This window comes from Lycorma delicatula, chromosome 1 (assembly GCF_047948215.1).
Source record: "Lycorma delicatula isolate Av1 chromosome 1, ASM4794821v1, whole genome shotgun sequence".
NCBI lineage: Eukaryota > Metazoa > Arthropoda > Insecta > Hemiptera > Fulgoridae > Lycorma > Lycorma delicatula.
In genome coordinates this window covers 45,525,898-45,545,610 of record NC_134455.1, presented here as the reverse complement: position 1 = coordinate 45,545,610, position 19,713 = coordinate 45,525,898, and the positions used below count along the sequence as shown (strand labels likewise).

The 19,713-nt window shown below is 30.2% G+C and overlaps 1 protein-coding gene across 2 annotated transcripts in view; it reads right to left on the bottom strand.

The window, feature by feature from the left end:
• Nucleotides 1-529: 529 nt before the first annotated feature.
• The window catches only part of Marcal1 (SWI/SNF-related matrix-associated actin-dependent regulator of chromatin subfamily A-like protein 1), a 100,548-nt gene continuing 81,364 nt past the window's right edge, over nucleotides 530-19,713 (bottom strand). For both annotated transcript variants that reach the window (XM_075354369.1, XM_075354375.1), the window contains exons 11-13: nucleotides 17,879-18,053; nucleotides 5,331-5,528; nucleotides 530-772 (exon numbers count right to left, since the gene is read on the bottom strand). In XM_075354369.1, coding sequence (XP_075210484.1) covers nucleotides 653-772; nucleotides 5,331-5,528; nucleotides 17,879-18,053 — 493 coding nt within the window. In that variant the 3' untranslated portion in view covers nucleotides 530-652. The remainder of the gene's footprint in view (nucleotides 773-5,330; nucleotides 5,529-17,878; nucleotides 18,054-19,713) is intronic.

Here is a 19,713-nt window from a genome sequence, read left to right as displayed (position 1 = left end):
TCATTTTTAGATAATGCAAAGACACAAATAGTACTGATGAACAGTTCACTACCAGAACATCCACCTGCAGAGACAGAAGTATGTTCCAAATTAATTAGTAAAATAACACTTCAATAAAAATGAAGTTATAAACAACAGATTCACATTATCAAACAGTGCTGCACTTGCTTCACTTACAGTTATTTTTAAAAAGTAAAAGAGTAATAATACTGTAACCAGCTTTAAGGTAAAAGTGAACTGATTTTTTAACTCCATACTCTTTTAATGGAAATAGCTTTTTTTAAAAAAAAGAATAGATTCAGCATTCAAAATTCCAGGGTGAAATTATGGTCATCCATTAACCCATCCATATCTCTTGACAATGCTTTTATTTACGTGATTTGTATATGAACAGATTAAAAAGTTGCTATATCAAATTTCATCATAACGAATGCTTATCATGAAATAAGATTAATAAAATGCATTAATGCGTTATCATCAATCATGATTAATGCATTTATTAAAGGGTATGTAAAAAATTCAATGTAAATATATATGTATTTTTTTTTAATAATTGTCACAACTTTTTACAATTAAAACTGGAAAATGTAGTAAAATGAAAGGAATTTATTTCATTGGACTTGATTACAAACTGAAAAATTACAAAGAACAATCAATTAATTTTTCTTTTTTTTTCAACAACACCATCAATTTCATCCATTAATTTATTCAAATTTTCTTCCTCTAGCTCATCACTCATAAAGTAATCTGTCATTTCTTGCTGCTTACAATCCTGAAAGAAAAAAAACTCAGGCTATATAACTAATAAAATAACTGTTTTTTTTAATACGTCCACAGAAAATGATCAAGTCAATTTTATTTTTTCACAATCAAATTTCTAATGATAAACATCTGTACAGAACTAAAATTAACAAAAGTTAACTAACAACAAAACACAATCCTCCTACAATCATATTGTCACATCAGGCATATCTCAGTGTCATCATCTTGGAAATTGAAGGGTATGAATAATTATCGACAAAATTCCAAAGGCTGAATAACATTAAATCAATTTCACAAAAGTTAACAGACCCAGAAAACAAAAGCAGAAAAAAATGTTAAGAAAGAATACCTACTACAATTACATGGCTTCATAAAAACTGAGGCACAAAAAAGCTAACTCATAAGAAAAATGCAGGAGGAGTAGAATGTGACAACTAACAGCATCAAGAATTCTGACCTTTGTAGATGCTATTTAGAGAAGTAGACATTTCTGTAACAACTAACAACAAAAGAGTGCAGAGATCTGACTATGTTAACAATTCCTTATTTAGCAATCAATATATTTTTATTAACTAGAAGTAAGAAGATCTTTACCAGGTTTAATTTCAGGAAGGAAAATAGAATTAACCATGATCTGGATCTATTAGGTGCTTCAGAGAGATATGAATGAGAGAAATGGAAGACGGCAGTTAATAAAAAGAGGTAATGAATTAACTATGCTTTAAATAGTCAGAACCAATTAAATGTTTTAATATTACAATAAAAACTAAAAATATAAAGTATTCTCATTTGAAACAATAACAAGGATGCATACAAAAAAGATTACATTTTTTATAATTACGTTAATAAAATATAAACTAGAACTATTAGCTCAAACTTATTTTCACCTCTTAACTGATGAAATGAGATCCCACCCCAGTTTTGTAGAAAAAAAAAAAATTATTTAATAATCTCTTCATTTTTGAATTGCCAAATTTTCCATCAAACTTAAATTATTCAAATATACAATTATTATTCAAAAAGAGGAAATACAAGATGTGTACAATTAATTACAAATTACAAAGATTACAAAATTATACCATTGTCAATTGTGATTTCAATATTGTCCATTTCAAGCCAAGATATCTCAATTAGTAAGCGATGAGAATCGGTAAGTTCATTAAAAAATTCTGGTCCAACTAGCTCCAGAGGTTAACCAGTAAGAGCCTCTGCTTAGGGTTACACAAAACAACCAGACAGTAGATTTGAATGTGGAAGAGAGACATCCTTCACAGTGGAAAGGATGAATGGCACAAGGGGCTAAATCCTGCAACCCTGAAGGCAGTGATGGAACAAATCTACCACCAAGAATTATCTTTGTAGCATTTACACTGTGACCAAAAAACTGTGAGGTAATTCTCTTGTAGGTGCTCCTATACGGCTCCTCTATTGTCTTGTGAACCTAAAATGTGAGGGAAGAGCCTCAGAAGGCTGAGGCTCTAGTATCGTATATATAATTGCTAAATGGATTAAAGATATCACAGGATTAGATGGATTTCTTGGCGATACTTATATTTAAGAAAGGAGACGTGGTTTTTTGGACATGTGGTGTTCAAAAAACACTTAATATCAATTAATGGTAGATTTCCTCTGACTCCTGACAAATACTACTATGACCAAGATGTGAAGAAAAGTGCTTTACCCTTTTGCAATGTAGCATCTTCAAAGGACTCAACAAGGCACCATTGTGGAATAAATATTCTTTCACACCCAATATGTAAACTACTTTATATAAACCACATTATCTAAACTGACTTTCATCAGTAGTTCTCTTGTTATACTTGGTTCTACTATTTAACTCCTGGTCTGGATTTGAGGATGCTCCCCCTCTTTTTGCATTGATGATTTCACCTTCATACACCACCAGTTTTTACTGCTACTGTTTCCAACATGATAAGGAATTTTAATCAAACCAGTATGAGTATCATAATTAAATATAAACAATCAAGTTCTGTGATTAAAATAAAGAATTAGTATTCATATGTGGGCAAATTTAACATTTTGCAAATCAAAATGAAATATAGGAGCATCGTTTTCCTTGCCCTTACTCCAACCTTCTTGAACTGCAATTTTTTTCTTTGATTTGAAGGGTGTATTCTTCTTCAAAATCTTCTATAACCATTTCTGTTAGTTTAGCAACTTTACATTTTTCAGAGGGTTCGCATTTATCGCCCTTCAGGATGTGGAAAATGCAATTTCAACACAAAATATTTTATAGTATGTAAGTTTTGTAAAATGTGTGAAATTGTTTTGATTACTATTCCAATATACAAATTGCGCATTTTGGCAATTCAAATTTGATTCCAAGCATTTTCTTATGATGGAACCTCTGCATCTGTTTAACTGACGTGACTGATGTATGATTTAATTTATTTTCATTTCATAGTTTACATTTTTCACATTTTCAGATTTTTACATAGATGGTTTTACAAGATCTTTCATTCATTTCTTTTCTTGGTGTATCAATAATAATGTTTGATATATCCATTTCATTATGTTTGAAATCAAAATATAGAATATTTAGCCTTCAATAACAAGAAATGAGTAAATACATAAACTGGTCTTCGTGGTTAAATTTACAGTGTTTTAATTATATTAAATAGTGTAGTTCATTCGTATCAAATGGATGCTTCAAATATAAATTCCACACATAACAGAGCTTCTACAGAAGTAAAGGCAGCCGCCACCCATATATTTTTTTATATATGTATCTACTATTTGTATCTTCTGTTTGTAGTTAAATACTGAAAATATCTCATAAAATCATTATTCGTACAACTTTTAGCATAAAAATAACACATTAAGTATCCATAATTCTGAATCTTACTCATTTACTTTACTATATTGTTTGTCATAATCCTGTTGTTGTGTAAATTTTAACTGAAAATAAATAATTACACAGCTGGAAGTAGTCAAACTAATTATATTTTTTTTAATGTTAACACAATTTTACTAGAATTGACAGGTTTCTTGTAAAATAGATTATTTCTACTCCATTACCTGTCTAACCAATTTTATTGATAGGCCTTCTTAAAGACTGAATGTAATCAGAATCAGTAGGTGAATAATTTTCTAACAAATCTTCAGAAACAGTATCACGTAAATTTTTATTCCAAAAACGTTATTTTATATTTAAAAAAAAGAAAGTAAAATCAGAACACAAACTCAATTTATAACATTTAAACTTATTACAGTCTCCTCCCAGAAAGACAACTATACTAGCAGTTCTTCTACACTATAGTTCTACCATACTAAGCAGTTGAGCTGACATACTGGTAACAAATTTCTTCAGCCTTTTTGAGGCAATTCTAACTACATTTGGAACAGTGAATAAACACATGATATGATAAAAATGAATTGCAGTTTTAACTTTGTCAACTTACTAGTTCTGTTAAACAGAATGATAGATCGTGGCTTCACAATTGCAAGAAACTTAAGGTCTTATTTTATCATTTTTGTTGAGTTTATCAGTCAGAGCCTTTCAAAGGTAACAAAATATTTACATTGCATGTGTACTTTAGAAAAAAACAAAACTATTAACTTAATAAGGCTAAAATGTTGATTTATCAATGCCATTAACATTTATGGGCTATGCATTAATGGTTTATTAAGCATTTATGGGTTCCAGCTTCAAAGTCTATTCAATCTGTTCTTGGCCACTCCAAACATTTTGTACCTAGAAGATTGTCTATCCTGTGTAATCTATGGTACATGCCTCTTTTGATTCTCCTTTTACTTCTGAACTCTCCTAATTTCAGGGTTTTCCTTCATAATTACAGTTATTTAATTTTTAAGTTTGCCATTACATTTATTAGCTGGGTAAGATTTTAGTTTTTTAATACTTTGTTTTCTAAAAAATAACTACTTTATATATTCATTTTTAATCATTGATCTTTGCATTAACTTTCATTTCATTTTTTTCTTTCACTAGATGAGACACTATAAATCCTATCTACTTTTACTTATGCCAACATGCATAGATACTTGGGAAAGTCGTTTTATGTACTTAACAGCAGTTATTACGGTTTTGAAAGTTCAAGATGGATACTTATCTTAGTAAATTTATATTATTGCCATTATTTTTAATTTGTCAAGTAATAATAACCATAAATCTTGTTGTTTTAGATTGATACTCAGCAATGTATAGTAAACTAAAATAAGTGTTAACCAAATAACTATTTAATAATAAAAAAAAAACCTTTAACTGAAGTGTTTCTTTTGAAAATTGAAATCCCAATCATAAATGTCCTATACTGTAAACATAGAAGAAAATAATTTCATTAAGGTTCAAAACATTCAATATGGAGAAATTTTACAGCAAAACTATATGACAATAACCCTTCAAATATAACATAGGTGTATATTTTGTTATAACAGTATATTCGGTACAGTGAAGAAGGCAACAGGAAGCTACATCATTATTCTTTTGATGTTTAGTAAGACAGACATAAGACAAAGTTAATTTAAGCTAAGAACAATTTCCAATAGAAAAAACAGTTCAATACATAAGGGAATTACAAAATACATACTGTTTTTCTGTTAAGTGATGAAACACTCATATCAGTAAAAGTGTCCTTTGAAAGGCCAACTTTAGTTAGAACATCCAACTTATCCAGGACTAATGGCCAAAGATAATCATCAGCAGTCCCTTTGGCTAACAAATATTGCACAAATACACTATCTTGCTGGCCTATCCGATGTGCACGATCTTCTGCTTGTATCAGCTCCTGCAGATAACAAAAACAATGTTTTCTTTTATTAATTTTTTTTTCTTAATTTTGTTACTAACTATTTACAAGATACGACTGTCAATTTTTCACATGTCTTTAATTCAAATACAGTTTAATTTCGTCAATTTAAATACAGTAGGAAGAATCAAGGAATTTTATGTAAATGGTTTGTCAAACTTTATAAATGACATACCACTAAAATATCAACCTAAAACTTATTCTACAAATTTATAAGTAATAGTTTCTTACAGGCACTTTTCAGTTAACTTAGAAATTCAAAAGCAAACACAATGATTGATATAATATGATAATATATCCTGGCTCATCAATTTGATTCAGGATTGGCATTTAATTTTATTGATCATTACCAATAGCTCTTTGATATCCTTTGTATAAAAGTACCAAAGACTTTCATTCTATTTTCCCCCCAAGAAATCACAATGAGAGCATAAAATTATTACATGAAACTTCTTGATTAATATCACTTGTTATACTATATGAAACATTAATAACACTACCTGCCATCATGGCTAGCTAGTGTTATTGATAACCAGTGCATTTATTCTATCATCACTGTAACACTGCAGGAATAGCAAGCCCAGACTAATATGTTACAGTTTTAGGGAGCAATATATAACATGTTCCTTGTAAGAATTTGATAAGTGTCCGACACTTAAACCAGCCGTTATCATTCACTGCATATAGAGCTTAACCACATCATTTATACTCCTTGTATTCTTTCTCAATAATCCCTCAAGTATCAGTTTTATTTGCAGACTATCAACAAAACAAATTTTCTCAAATTGATGAAATATTTTTCTGACACTGAACTGTAAAAATTTATGACAAAACGTCATTTTAAAGTTTTTTTTTTTTTTATTATTTATTTTACAAGTTCAATTAAATACAAGAAAAACATAAAAATTGTTTAGTGTCCTAATAATGAATTTCTGTTACAATCTCCAAGCAAAACAATTTTCACTACAATAATACTTTTAACATACATCACTTTACATCACAACAGAGTTGAGCCAACAGAATTTTGAATAATAATAATTATAAAAACAATTGTAAAATAATTCACAGAAACCTTATCTAAATTCCAAAATATTAACCAGTTTGTATTATAACAACACTATTATACTTTTAATTATTATACATGACTTATATCATTTTATTAACAATCAATTTTAGGGAATGTAGATGATTTGTATTTATCTACATTCCCTAAAATTCATTTACATTATAGTTAGAACTTGGCTGTAAGAAAACTATCAATTGGAAATTTATATTCTTTTCAAATGAAATAAAAAAATTATACCCAGATAACTTAGTTTCCTTTTTTTATAGCTGGATTTTACATACTTTAACAACAAATGTATTTTCTTCTCATACTATTCTTATAAGAATATCTTAATTACATTTGAACATATTTACAATATTAGCTTATATGTGCAATGAAAGTAACAGTGGAAAATCTACAATTACATGAATGATCAAATAAAAATTAATTGTTACTTCTCTGTAATTCATTAATATTTTCTAGATTGTATTTCAAATTAATGCTGTATCTATAAGATGGTGTAAATATCAATTAAAACAACAATGAAGTAGAGACTTTTGAACATTTTAAAACAAAACCAAAAAATTTTAAAATAAAAATAACCAGAAACAATGCTAAATTAAAATTAACTAAGAAACTTACTTCCCAGGACATGCTGATAGTTTGTGGGTTATCATGCCAGGAAATGTTTTATTTTATTTTTTAGTTAGAAAAGGTTTTTCCTTTTTAAACTAAAATATTTCACTTAAATGGTATATATATATACTGATATAACTAAAAAAACTAAATTTACTAATTATATTTTTAAAACCATGTATAAATGATTACCACAAACAATCTTCATAATTAGCATATGCAATAGAACTGCTAATGAAAAGAGAATTTTGTTCCAAATTTTATTAAAGAATTAAAAATTGAATTTCTTATTCAATAAAGTCAGGTTCATGTGATACAAAGTTTAAATTTTTAGTCATTTTATCAGACATTTCTTCAACAGTTACAAAACTCAATGATGAGAGCCAAAGTAAATAAGCCATCAAAGTGCCAATGGCTAAGACAATACCACAGAAATCAACCGAGTTTTTATCAAGAAAGTGAAGTGGAAGGTTTTTTTCTGAAGGTGAAAAATGCTTTTGCGTTATCACCCGGAATAAAACAGTCTCATAAAAAAATTAAATAAGTGTAATAAAATAATAAAAATATAAAACATAAAATAAAACTTACAAACTCCCACAAGGGAGGGGGTGTAAACGGCCCCTTCTCAGATAATAGAAAGACTAAGAACTAACATAAAAACTATACCTAACATAAAACTAAAATATTAAAAATGAAATAAAACTTAAAACTAATATCATTAAAAACTTATAACTAATATCACAAATGGAACCTTAAAATACGATAAAATTTATTTAAAATAAACAGAAATAAAAACAAAAAACAATATAAAATTTACATAAACATAGAATTTCATAATACCTGACACAGGTGTAAAGGGCCCCTTCTCAGATAACAGAATAAAAATAAAACAACACAAAAACATAAAAATTAAAGAAAAAACAGACACATTAAAAACTTTTTCAAAACAAACACTACGCCACAATATCAAATTTTAGATATAAGACCAATACGATGCAAAAACAGAAACATCTGGTCTAAAACTTCATTATCATTGCCCAAAAATTGATGGAAATTTCTGGGCAATTTAAATTTACAATGCAACGCCACAAAACATATGCAATCCACAAATCTGTGGTACACAGTGAGGCGTGTCAAAGCTCATGAATAAAAAAATAAAGCTGACACTATAACTTGTATTTAATTGTATGACATTGTATTAGATGTAATATAAGTAGCGTTTTTTGACATTATATTAGATTTAATATGAATAACGTGTTTTTTACTAGTATTAAGTAGATGTATATTAGTGTTAAGATGTTGAAGTTCTCACGCATGCGATCTGTAACGTAAGAAACTTTGTTGGAAGGGGAAGATAATTTTTTTTTTCTCCAGCTGACTAGTAAGCGTGTGGAAAGGGCACTGGCACTCTCACTCTGGACTTGGAAGAAGCAAGATTAAGACATTGAGATCGGCGCCCGGGTGTGCTGTGAACGGCGGAAGGCGAACAACGTAGTGAAGAGTCGAATGCGTATGAAGATGACTTCCTTTTATGATGTAGCGAGCGTCCGGCCGGCATAAAAGGGTGAATCCCAACATAAAAATTATTAATTCTAAGACAAATTATGTCAATAAAATTTAACTTTGTTCAAACATTCAAATTTCTTAGCGTTATTTCAGTTCATTTAAAAAGATCCTTCAAAAAACCAAACAAAATCAGAATTTTAGTAATAATTTTGTAAAACATTTAAAACATTTTCATTTTTTTGTGTCGTTCTTGGCACGTCATCGGTGCAGGGCGAAGCGTGGTCGGCCGAGAACGGCGCAACAGTCATGCGACAGTTGCATTGTGCACATGGTGGTGCATGTCCTGCTGACATTAGATACTCGTGTGTGATTCTGTTATGTCCCAATTGCAATCAATCCGTTCTATTTTTGACAAAATTTGTATTTTCCTTGATGTACATTGTTTCTAGAGTGGTCCTTTTATATGTATATTATTCTTTGTCTAATATTTTGGTGCTGTCAAAATCAAATGAGTGTTTATGTTCTATTGTATGTTTTGTGAGTGCTGTCTCTTCCTTTTTTCTGTGTTATGGGTTTCTATTTTTTTTTTAAGGTATTGAGATGTTTGTCCAATGTACACAGCATTACAATATTTACATAGAATGCTGTATACTATGTTGGCTTGCTGATTTTTTTCAATTGGCGATTTTAATTTAGAAAATATGCTATTCAGATTGATGTAATTTTGATGGGCTACTGCGAAATCCTTTTGTAGCAATTTTTTTATCTTTTCAGACAGATCCTGCAACATATGGTAATGCAACATAATTCTCACTCTTATTTTATTAGGATGGCTGGCTGACTTGGCATGACTTGAGTCATGTATGAGTAGGGGGATCTATTACAATAGGGGTGGGGATAAAATATTGTTATCTAGGATGAGTAGATCAGTTAATTTCTAAGTATGCAAGAAAATTTTGTATGATGTACGTATGAATGTGTATTGTCACCTGAGGAAGCTTAGAGAATTCTAAGTGAAACATAGTGAATTTAAGATTAATAAAGATAATATTTTTGTAAAATATGTCTTGTTATTAATTTAATTCTATCCAACCAAGAGGAAAATAAATTACATTTAGTTAATATACATATATATGTTTTCTTTAGTATAAAAATATCTGATGTGGACACCATATGATTTCCTTGTACGACTATTAAATTACATACTTTTAAAAATGTAAGTACATAAAATTTTATTTCATTAATAACTTATAAAATTCTAATTTATTGTAAAATTTTTTTTACAAGGGTCTATTTTTCAGTCACTGTAGTTAACTTTAATTTAGGTAAAATTAAATACAAAATCCAAAATAATGAAATAAAATTAAGATAGAAAATCCAAAAATAATACGATTCTAAATTATAATTTTCAATTAATATTAAATAATCAGATGTTTCACCAATTCTATTATGTATACACATATGTAATATTGCCAATTAAATTACATATACACATTTTTAAAAGTATATAAAATTTTATTTCACTAAAAACTTCTGATTTTTTCATATTTTTTTTATTATTATTATTATAGAATAATTATTTATTGTAAAATTTTTTTGCAATCACGGGTTAATAATTATTAATAAATCAATACATTTAATTTAAAAAAAAAAACTAAAAAGGTCCAAAAACCAGCTTTTTTGGATTTTGGGCTTTTTATGACACTTTTGGTTCAGTTGATAGCAATCAAAAGGGTAGGTGCACAACTAGATGTTACAACAGTCCTAAATCCAAAATTTCAATTGTTTTTGAGTTATGCGAAATACATACGTACATATATATGTACGTACAGACGTCACGCCAAACCTAGTCAGAATGGATTCAAGGATGGTCAAAATGGATATTTCCATTGAAATCTAAAAACCAAAATTTTTTGCAATCACAATATTTCCTTTCCTTTACTTCATACAAGGAAGTAAAAAGAAAAACATAAAATGCCTTCAAGAATATATAAAAAACCAACAATGACCAACACTTTGATTTACAAGAATCCTAATTACACAACTTAATAAAAAGTATCTAGTTCTAAAAACATTATCCACAGACTGCCAACACACCCATGTCACTTTAGATCACGTAGAAAAACTTATCACTACAAAATACCTAGCTCATACAAATGGATACAACAATATATTCTCATTAAGATACTCCTACACAAAGTAAATAAAAACAAATATAACAAAAAATAGATCACATTAACTCACACACACATATGCGCACATATAAAAGAGTTTTATTTATTTATACTAGAGTTTAATTTTTGCTGTATTATACACAGCTATACATATACATATTGTTACCACAATATACTTATATTATACCACAATTATAATTATATTGTTACTACAATATAATTAGGCATATGTATATACCTAATTTAATATCAACGGACAAACATGGTATAGCAACTCAGATGCGAGTTGGCCCACAGCATATGGACGCGTTGATACAAGCATCACTACCGCCGCATAGTTCTCTCACCATAGTGGTGCTGCAGCCCCACTACTCTCAGGCTCCGATAAAAAAGTGTGCACAAGAGTGAATTTTCAATACAGTGTCGACCACCACCTGGAGAAGACCAAGAAGAAGAAGAAGAAGAAGATGAAAGAAGACAGAATTTTCCTGGCTCAACGTGGAATCTCTTGGTGGATGCTAAAATCCCCGCCAGAGCAGCTGGCCTGCCGAGGGTGTCATTGGACGTGGGTACTACCTTCCTGCTCCAGCTCACCGGGCTTCAACTTCCCTGACCAATGGACTTGGCAGCAGTAGCTGGCCCAGCATGGAATTGCTCGGGAAGAACTGCCTCGGTTGGGACGCCGACCCGACACTGCGGTGTTCTGGGGGCCACCACTGCCACGCTGTAGTGGGGACCCAACTGCCACTGAGGGAAAGCCCGGTCTGGCTTTAATGGATGAGCCGCAACTCCCCGACTTCACCAGAGACCAGCTTCTGGACCCAACAAATCTTCTCAGAGCTAACACAAAAAAACAGGCCTTTTTTTAGGGCCACCACAAGGTTATAGATTACAAACCGTCAAAGCCATTCGATGACAACAGCCCTTCTCAGGGCTACCATTAAGTTAGCAATTACAATGAACTATCGAAGCCAATCGATGACAAAAACGGTCCTTTTCAGGGCTACCATAAGGTTAGTAAGTGCCACGTGCCGTTGAAGCCATTTGGTGACAATATATATAAACAAAAATATGAGACAATTAGAGATGGATCTAAAAATATATATATATATGAAACAATGAGACCCTCAGAATAAGGAAAACAAATTATGCAATAAAACAGTGCAATAAACACTGAAAACCCTTCATAACAGAGGACAGTCAATAGTTACCTACCATCTCATATGCAGAAACTACAAATCCACACTGACAACAATATTGATATTCAGCTCATAAACAAATAACAATGATAACACACTTTTCTAATGTATTCTAAACATGTGTCTGCCTTATAAAGAAAAGAAAGGCTGCCAGGAATAACATGAGATGACAGTAGGGTGAGAATAGCAACACACAAGTTGCTAAAGATGGCTGCAAGGGCAAGTAAAAATTTATTAATTGTATTAATAAAATTTGTATTAATTGTATTTTATTAATTTAAAATTGTATTTATAAAATGACTGTTTGTCATTTTGATAATCACTGGCAAAACATAGCAAATTTATCACATTGCAAAACCTCACAGAGTTTATTTGCCTAATCTCAAGAACTACCGTATAGTCACATGAAAAATTCCTATTCTGTTTTAAGGCTTATTCCTTTATGATTGACTATGGCTATATAATAGTTTCGTCAACTCACTATATAACCCCTCTAACGTCATCTTATTTGGTAATGCATAATAATATGATTATATTTTGAAAAAAAAATCTAGTCTGAGCAAACAAATGATCACATCAGTCAAAATAATAATGGAATTGGTTTCTTCCAGTTCAAAAGCATACCATGAAAAAGGATGAAGAGACTTCAAGCACTTGAACTCCCAAAATTATATTGGGGTAAAAACTAAAATATGCATACATTTAAACTGTTCTTCAAAATGTGTCCTACCTTAAGAAAACAAAGAGGGACAGTAATGGCAACCAAGAAGGTTGTGCTGCCCCAATGGGCTTTTACATCTCAACCCTGCTAAATTAACAAAAATTAAAATACTGCTATTCTTGAAGTGTACTTTTTAAATGTATTCTATAATCTTCAAAAATTCATTTAAAAAATTTTTTATACCTTTTAACTTTAAAGTCCATAAAGGTGTCTAAGAAGTCCAAATGCCCTTGACCACTAGGGGCCCCTAGCCTACCTCAAATATCAAAAATTGAAATGTTCTGGATATTTAAGCCATTGTCTTTTCAAAATATGTTCTTCCTTAAAAAAGAAGTATAAAACCTAATTTAGTCCAAAAAGCCGACTTTCTTTCTCCCAAATTTTTCTTCAGCCTAGCCCATTTAATTAAAAAAATTTAAATTTTACAATAATGGAACTTATTTTTTTAACTGTGTTCTACCTTCATAAAAGAGTAAAAAATATAACTGTCAACTAGTAAGCAGGTCACTTGCCTCCCAGCTCCTCAAACTAATGAAAAACTGAAACATTTCATCCTACCAGTTATTATTTTTTTAAAACATGCTCTAAAAAGAAATTACACTCAAGGGTTCAGCTCCCCTAATCGCAGAGGACCTCTAGAACCCTTTAATTAAAAGCTGAAATATTTTGATATTTAATATGGTTTTTCATGTGTTATCTCCTGTGAAGGCAAAAACATTATGAAAGTTTTATTCTGTTGTCCACAAACTCTAATGTCTTTTTGGGTCCCTTCATAGACAAAAAATGAAATTCTGTGATATTTTAACTTATATTCAAACTATGTAATTTTCCAAGGATACAAAGAAACCTCAATGATATCAATGACCTTCTGCCACCTCAAGTGTTCAAATAATTAAAATTGAAATTTCTTATCTCATAAACAGAAATAAATATTTCACTTCTAAACGTCTTACCAAAGCTTCTACAGCACCTTCCAGAACCCTTCAACTATGAAAATCTGACTCATCAAAGAATTACTAAAAAAATTTAATAAAATTAAACCTTTGTAAACAGAGACCTATCATGACTTAATGCATAAAAACATTTATCCAAACAAGCTCAATTCTAACCAATTCTGCAGTATTTATATTAATAAATTTGTTGCTCATCACATAACACCACCAGTATTAGTTTTAATAAAACTTTCATGGGAATTTAAATAAAAAACCAGGATTGAAGTACATTTTGTTTTAAGATTAAATATTTTTGAGGATTAAGACTGAAATATTAATACATACAAAAAAGGAAATGATAGTGTTTCATAAATTTTCACAAAGTAAAAATCAACTTGTTAAAAATACCAACATAAAATTTGTTAGTTTAAAATCCTCCTAAATTACACAAACTCTATGGGAATTGTCAATCCCTCCCCTCCCCTCTGATTAACAGGGGATAATCAAAAGGGGTTTTAAAACCCTTTTAGACAGGTTGATTAAAAATATATAGTTCAATAAGATATTATGAGAAAATGTATTTATTACACATCTTAAGGATTCAGGAGCAGATCATACCAATTTTGTCAAGAGTACAAAATATGATAACCCCAACCAAAATTATCATGGAAATAATTTGAAGTATTGCAATATAAACTGATATTCTTTTTAATGAGCCCTAATGTTGAGGGAAAAGAAAGAATTGGTGTCAACATGTTCAGGTTCCTTCCTTCCCAGGTCCACTGTTTTTACCGTGCTAAAAAAATAAATAAAAAAGTAATATTGAAAAATTCAGAATATTATTTAAAAAATAAACTATTTTGATCCAAGGGGTAAAAAACTTAATAGTATGATTTAGTTCTGGATCCTTTTATTTTCAGACATACTATACCTATCTGCTCCACCTTAGCCTCCTTAGGCCACAGTGGAGCAGATAGGTATAATTAACAAAAATTAAAATATTATTATATTTTAATCATTCTTTTTCAAAATGCATACTAGCTTCTGGGACAAGAAAGTGACTCAGTTTTGTTCAAAGCAATAAGGTCCTTCATTCTCAGTCTTTCTAGCACCCTTAGTTTATGAAATTTAATCAAAATTAAATTCAATCAAATCTTTAATAAATTAAAAGGTATACTACTATTTTATATAAGTTATCTAAGAAAATATTTTATTTTAATAAAATAATCCCTCTTACACTGTTCTTGAATCAATCAGTCATATGACTTGTCTGATTATCATCTCAATTACTTTCTGTTTTGGGATAATCCTTTCAATTATCTATGTAACAAATGTATCACCATCATCTGAGTGAGATTGGGTACTCCTGCTAGATACAGATTAATATTTACAAACAATAAAAGGAATTTTTATTATAACAAAATATATACCACAATTACGTTAGAAATACTAGCCAAAAAGAAAATTTCAACATTTATTTTTTCTTACGCACATATTAACCCCAAAAGGCACAGGGATATGAAAACTCCTTCGCCCCATAGTGCCACCATGGCAAGCAACCTCTATAGAGTTCCTTCTCTTCCCATAGAGCTAAAGGGAAGCTGTTTACCTTATACTTATCTCTTTAAGCTGCTTGATAACTTTTCTGGCTAACCCTTGTTTCAATCCCTAATGACTGTATCGAGAGCAAAAGCAGTCCATTTCACTATCACTTTCCTGACTTATAATTTTTCAGCTGGCGAAAGCTTTAAAACACCTAGGGTGAACGGCAACATCTAATATTTACAGTCCAAAATAAATATAGTGGTTAAGAAGTAACCAGACATAGATTCAAATAGCTAAGAGTTAATTAAAATTGTGTGGGCACCTATACTGAATGAATGGACTGTAAATGTAATGTGTGGGAACAGAAGGAACTGACATTAGAATAACAGGGCTGGAAATGGAAATGATGAATGGATTCAGTCAGGAAGTGGAAAGAAGAGGGCTTCAAGTGCTTGGGAAGTGGTTTTTTCAGAGGAAAATGGGCAGACACATTGTTGACAGCTTGACCTAGTGCAAGATAACATCTGAAGAAAGATATACTAACACTTAAAAGTAAAATATTGCTTTAAAATTTTATAATATTTAATCATTCTAGGATTCCCAATAACTTCTCAATAATAAATTTAAACATCAAGGAATCTTATTTGAATAAATTTTTTATAAGACAATTTAGTTATTATTTTAAAACAAAAAAAAATCAATGAAAAAACAACTGAAACAATGAAAGAAAGATAATGGAAGTTCAAATAATTGGATTCATGAAATAAATCAGATCATTTTTAAATGTACTATGTAACAAACTATAAATTTAGAAACTAATATTTCAATGTACATAGCAAAGAACAACATTGATCATCAAAATGGCGTGGTAGGTTGCTTACTGAAGGTTCTTAGAATGGAAACAACTATCTAAGGTTTTGTGATGACTAATTTCAATTAATAATGCAATAAAGACTATCTCCTGCATTTTTATTTCAATACAGTTTAAGAAATCTTTATAAGAGTGGAATTAACTTCTATTATAGCTGAACATTACGATGTAATTCATAATTTAATCGTTCAATATTATTTAATTCACTTACATTACTTAAATTACATTTAAAAAAAAAATCAGTTTCAGACATGAAAATTATTTAATGCAAATGAAAAGAATTAGATAGGAATTATAACAATGACTCTGAAGAAGATAGTGTGTATAATTCTGGAATAAACAACGATGTCAAAAGAAACTTGGTACATATATTCAGTGGAACTGTGGTACATAAATCAGTCTAACACTTAAGTACTTTTATTTTTTCAAGTTTAAAAACATGATAGAAAATGAATTATTTCAAAAAACTTAATTCTAAACAATTAAAAGCAATTTTTTAGAAAGCTGTCATAAATTTGCCCTATTTGATTAGAACAGTATGATCAGTAAAAAGTGTCTACCACATTTTAATTATGAATGTTTGTAGTAGAACTTTGTAGTTTTGCTAAATTATGAATTACTGACAAACAAAAATGTGCTCTGTTAATAAAGATACAAACCTATTTGAAAAAGATAGAGGCTAATATTTTCTGCATTTTCAAAGTAATGAAATTTGTTTTCAATACATCATACGTGAACTGGCCAATTACAAGTATAGTCATTAGAGAAAGTTTTTGAGCTACACTAATTAACTACAACTACTATTACCACTACTCAGAAGACTAAGTCAAATACTTCATATTATTTCTATATATTAAGTTTAAGAGCTAAATTACTGTTACTTGTATTTGAACATCCAAACTCATCAGTGTACTTTGGCAAGTTGGTTTTCAATTACTGACAAGATTTTTAGGATTGATTACCTTGAGATGATTATATATAGTCAATCACATAGCATCTAGTGCATGTGCTTAAAGAAAACTTGCTTAGCTGAATAATAAAAAAATACTTAACAGTTTATTGTGTTCTCATTATGTCAAATGTCAGATACAGTTGTTTTGTGTAGTTCCTATTCATATCATAGTTTAAAATTAATTTATAAAATTCAGAAAATTACAATTACTGCTGTTAAATAATGAGTTTGCAAGTTTTTTTATCACTAGATAACATAAAATTCGACAATCTCCAAGTTTGTAAATATATAAAACTTATTCTCAGAATCTTCAGCAATACAAAGAATATATATATTTGCATGTGATTTTAATACAAAGAATAAGAGACTATTTACAATAAACAACACAATCTAAAGCTACTTTAAAGACCCCATAATATGTGAAGGGTTATACGATAACAAAAAAGAAGCTTGTAGAGATGAAAAATCATTAATGGCATTTTTAATCGATAATCCAATCTACAATTATTGATGAATCACTTTTCTCATAAAACTAGAAGTCTATATTACATATCACATATTGATAACATTAACTATATAAATTATACTGTATTATAATATGGTGATAGCACTGTATGTTAGTATTAAGTTTTTTTTTTACACCCTATGCTTCTTTGAAGTTGGGGTAGAATTTGTTTTACAAGTCAGTTAGGGCATTAAATGCCTTATAATTAGTTTCTTGTGAGGCAATAGAGTAACAACATCATACCCCAGGATTCCAAAATAATTCTGCAAAGACCACGAGTTGAGCAGATGTCAGAGTAAGGCCAGTATTTGCAGCTTTAATGGAGAGAACAGCAACTCTATACTTCTCTTCATACTGAAACTTATCGCATAACATCTTCCGGTCTTCTGTACTTACTTTGCCATCAATCCTAATATATCTGTAATAAAAAAATGTAATTATCTGCAATAGAATTTAACAACAGAGCAGAATTACAGAGAAATCCCTAATTATATGGGAAATCTTACAAGAAAATGTCATTAATCTTATTTTTATGGGATTTACTTAGCCTGGATTATGGAAAATCCTGATTATTTGGAATGCATTTTAATGCACTAATACATCAATTTTTTTACTTATCCTGAATAAAATACAAGGGTCATTTAATAAGTCATTAGAAAATTCAAGAGATGGCACTCATAGTATCGAAAACGGTTTGCTTTTAGTAAGCGTCAATTGTACCTAGAGTGCACTTAAAAGTTTCAGCTGTATCCATCACATGGTTTCATTGTCATAGACAATTGAAGCAACAAGCTATTGTTTATTTAGAAAAATGGAAAAAAGTGAATTTCAAGTGGTGATTAAACACTTATATTTAAAAGGCTTAACACCGAAAGAGATCAAAGCTGAGTTGGATGAAGTTCATGGCACATCTGCTCCTGTGCTTGCAACTGTTTACAATTGGGTAAATGAGTTTAAACGTGACTGTACATCCACAAAAGATGGACATCATGTGGGATGTCCAGTGGAAGTGACCACCTCCAAAATGATTGACAAAATTAACAAATGATTGACAAATTAATTAAGGGATATCGCAAGGTACAGTGTTTCCAATTTTGCATGAAAAATTGGGTGTGAAAAAAATTTCAGCAAGATGGGTGCCACGTTTAATCTCAGTGGAGAATAAACACAATCGTTTGGTCGACTCTGAGGCTGTTTTGGCGCATCTCTGTCACAATCCTGATGAGTTTCTGCATCGATACATAACTGTGGACAAAACATGGATATGCTACTACATTCCAGAGACAAAGGAACTGTCAAAACAGTGGGTTTTTGAATGCGAATGGGCTTCGAAGAAGGTGAAGATGGTGAAATCAATTGGCAAGGTGATGGCCATGGTTTTTTGAGATGCATGCGGTATCATCTAAACTGATTCCCTTCATAAGCTGCCCTAGGACAGCTTATGAAGGGAATCCTGAATATTTCCTGATGGCGACTCCAGAATCGGTAGCATATATTAGTTTGTTAAATCTTTGTTTATAATTTTGACTGTAATTGGTGTTGTGTTTAGGTGCCATACGCTAAATAAATAAATTTGAGATGCATGCGGTATCATCTACACTGATTACCTGGAAAAAGGACAAACAATAACTGGAGAGTATTATGCGTTGTTATTGTAACGGTTGGGTGAAGAAATCAAGAAAAAACGTCCTCATTCGAAAAAATCCTCTTCCATCAAGACAATGCACAGGTGCACACCTGTGCAGTTTCGATGGCCAAAATTATGAAATTAAAGTTTGAATTAATATAATATTCACCGTATTCGACCACCTTGAAAAAATGTCTCAGCGGGCAACGGTTCACATCAAATCAGGAGGTCATCACCCAAACATTTGCTTATTTTGAGGACCTTCTGAAATGCTTCTTTTTGGAAGGCTTAAAAAGACTGGAGAAATGCTTAGAAAAGTGTATAGAGTTAAATGGAGATTATGTTGAAAAATATAGAAAATCTACATAAAATAATTTGTTTTTCTATCTTTTTCTAACGACTTACGGAATGACCCTCGTAAATTTTATAATTTACTTATTTTAGTGCAACC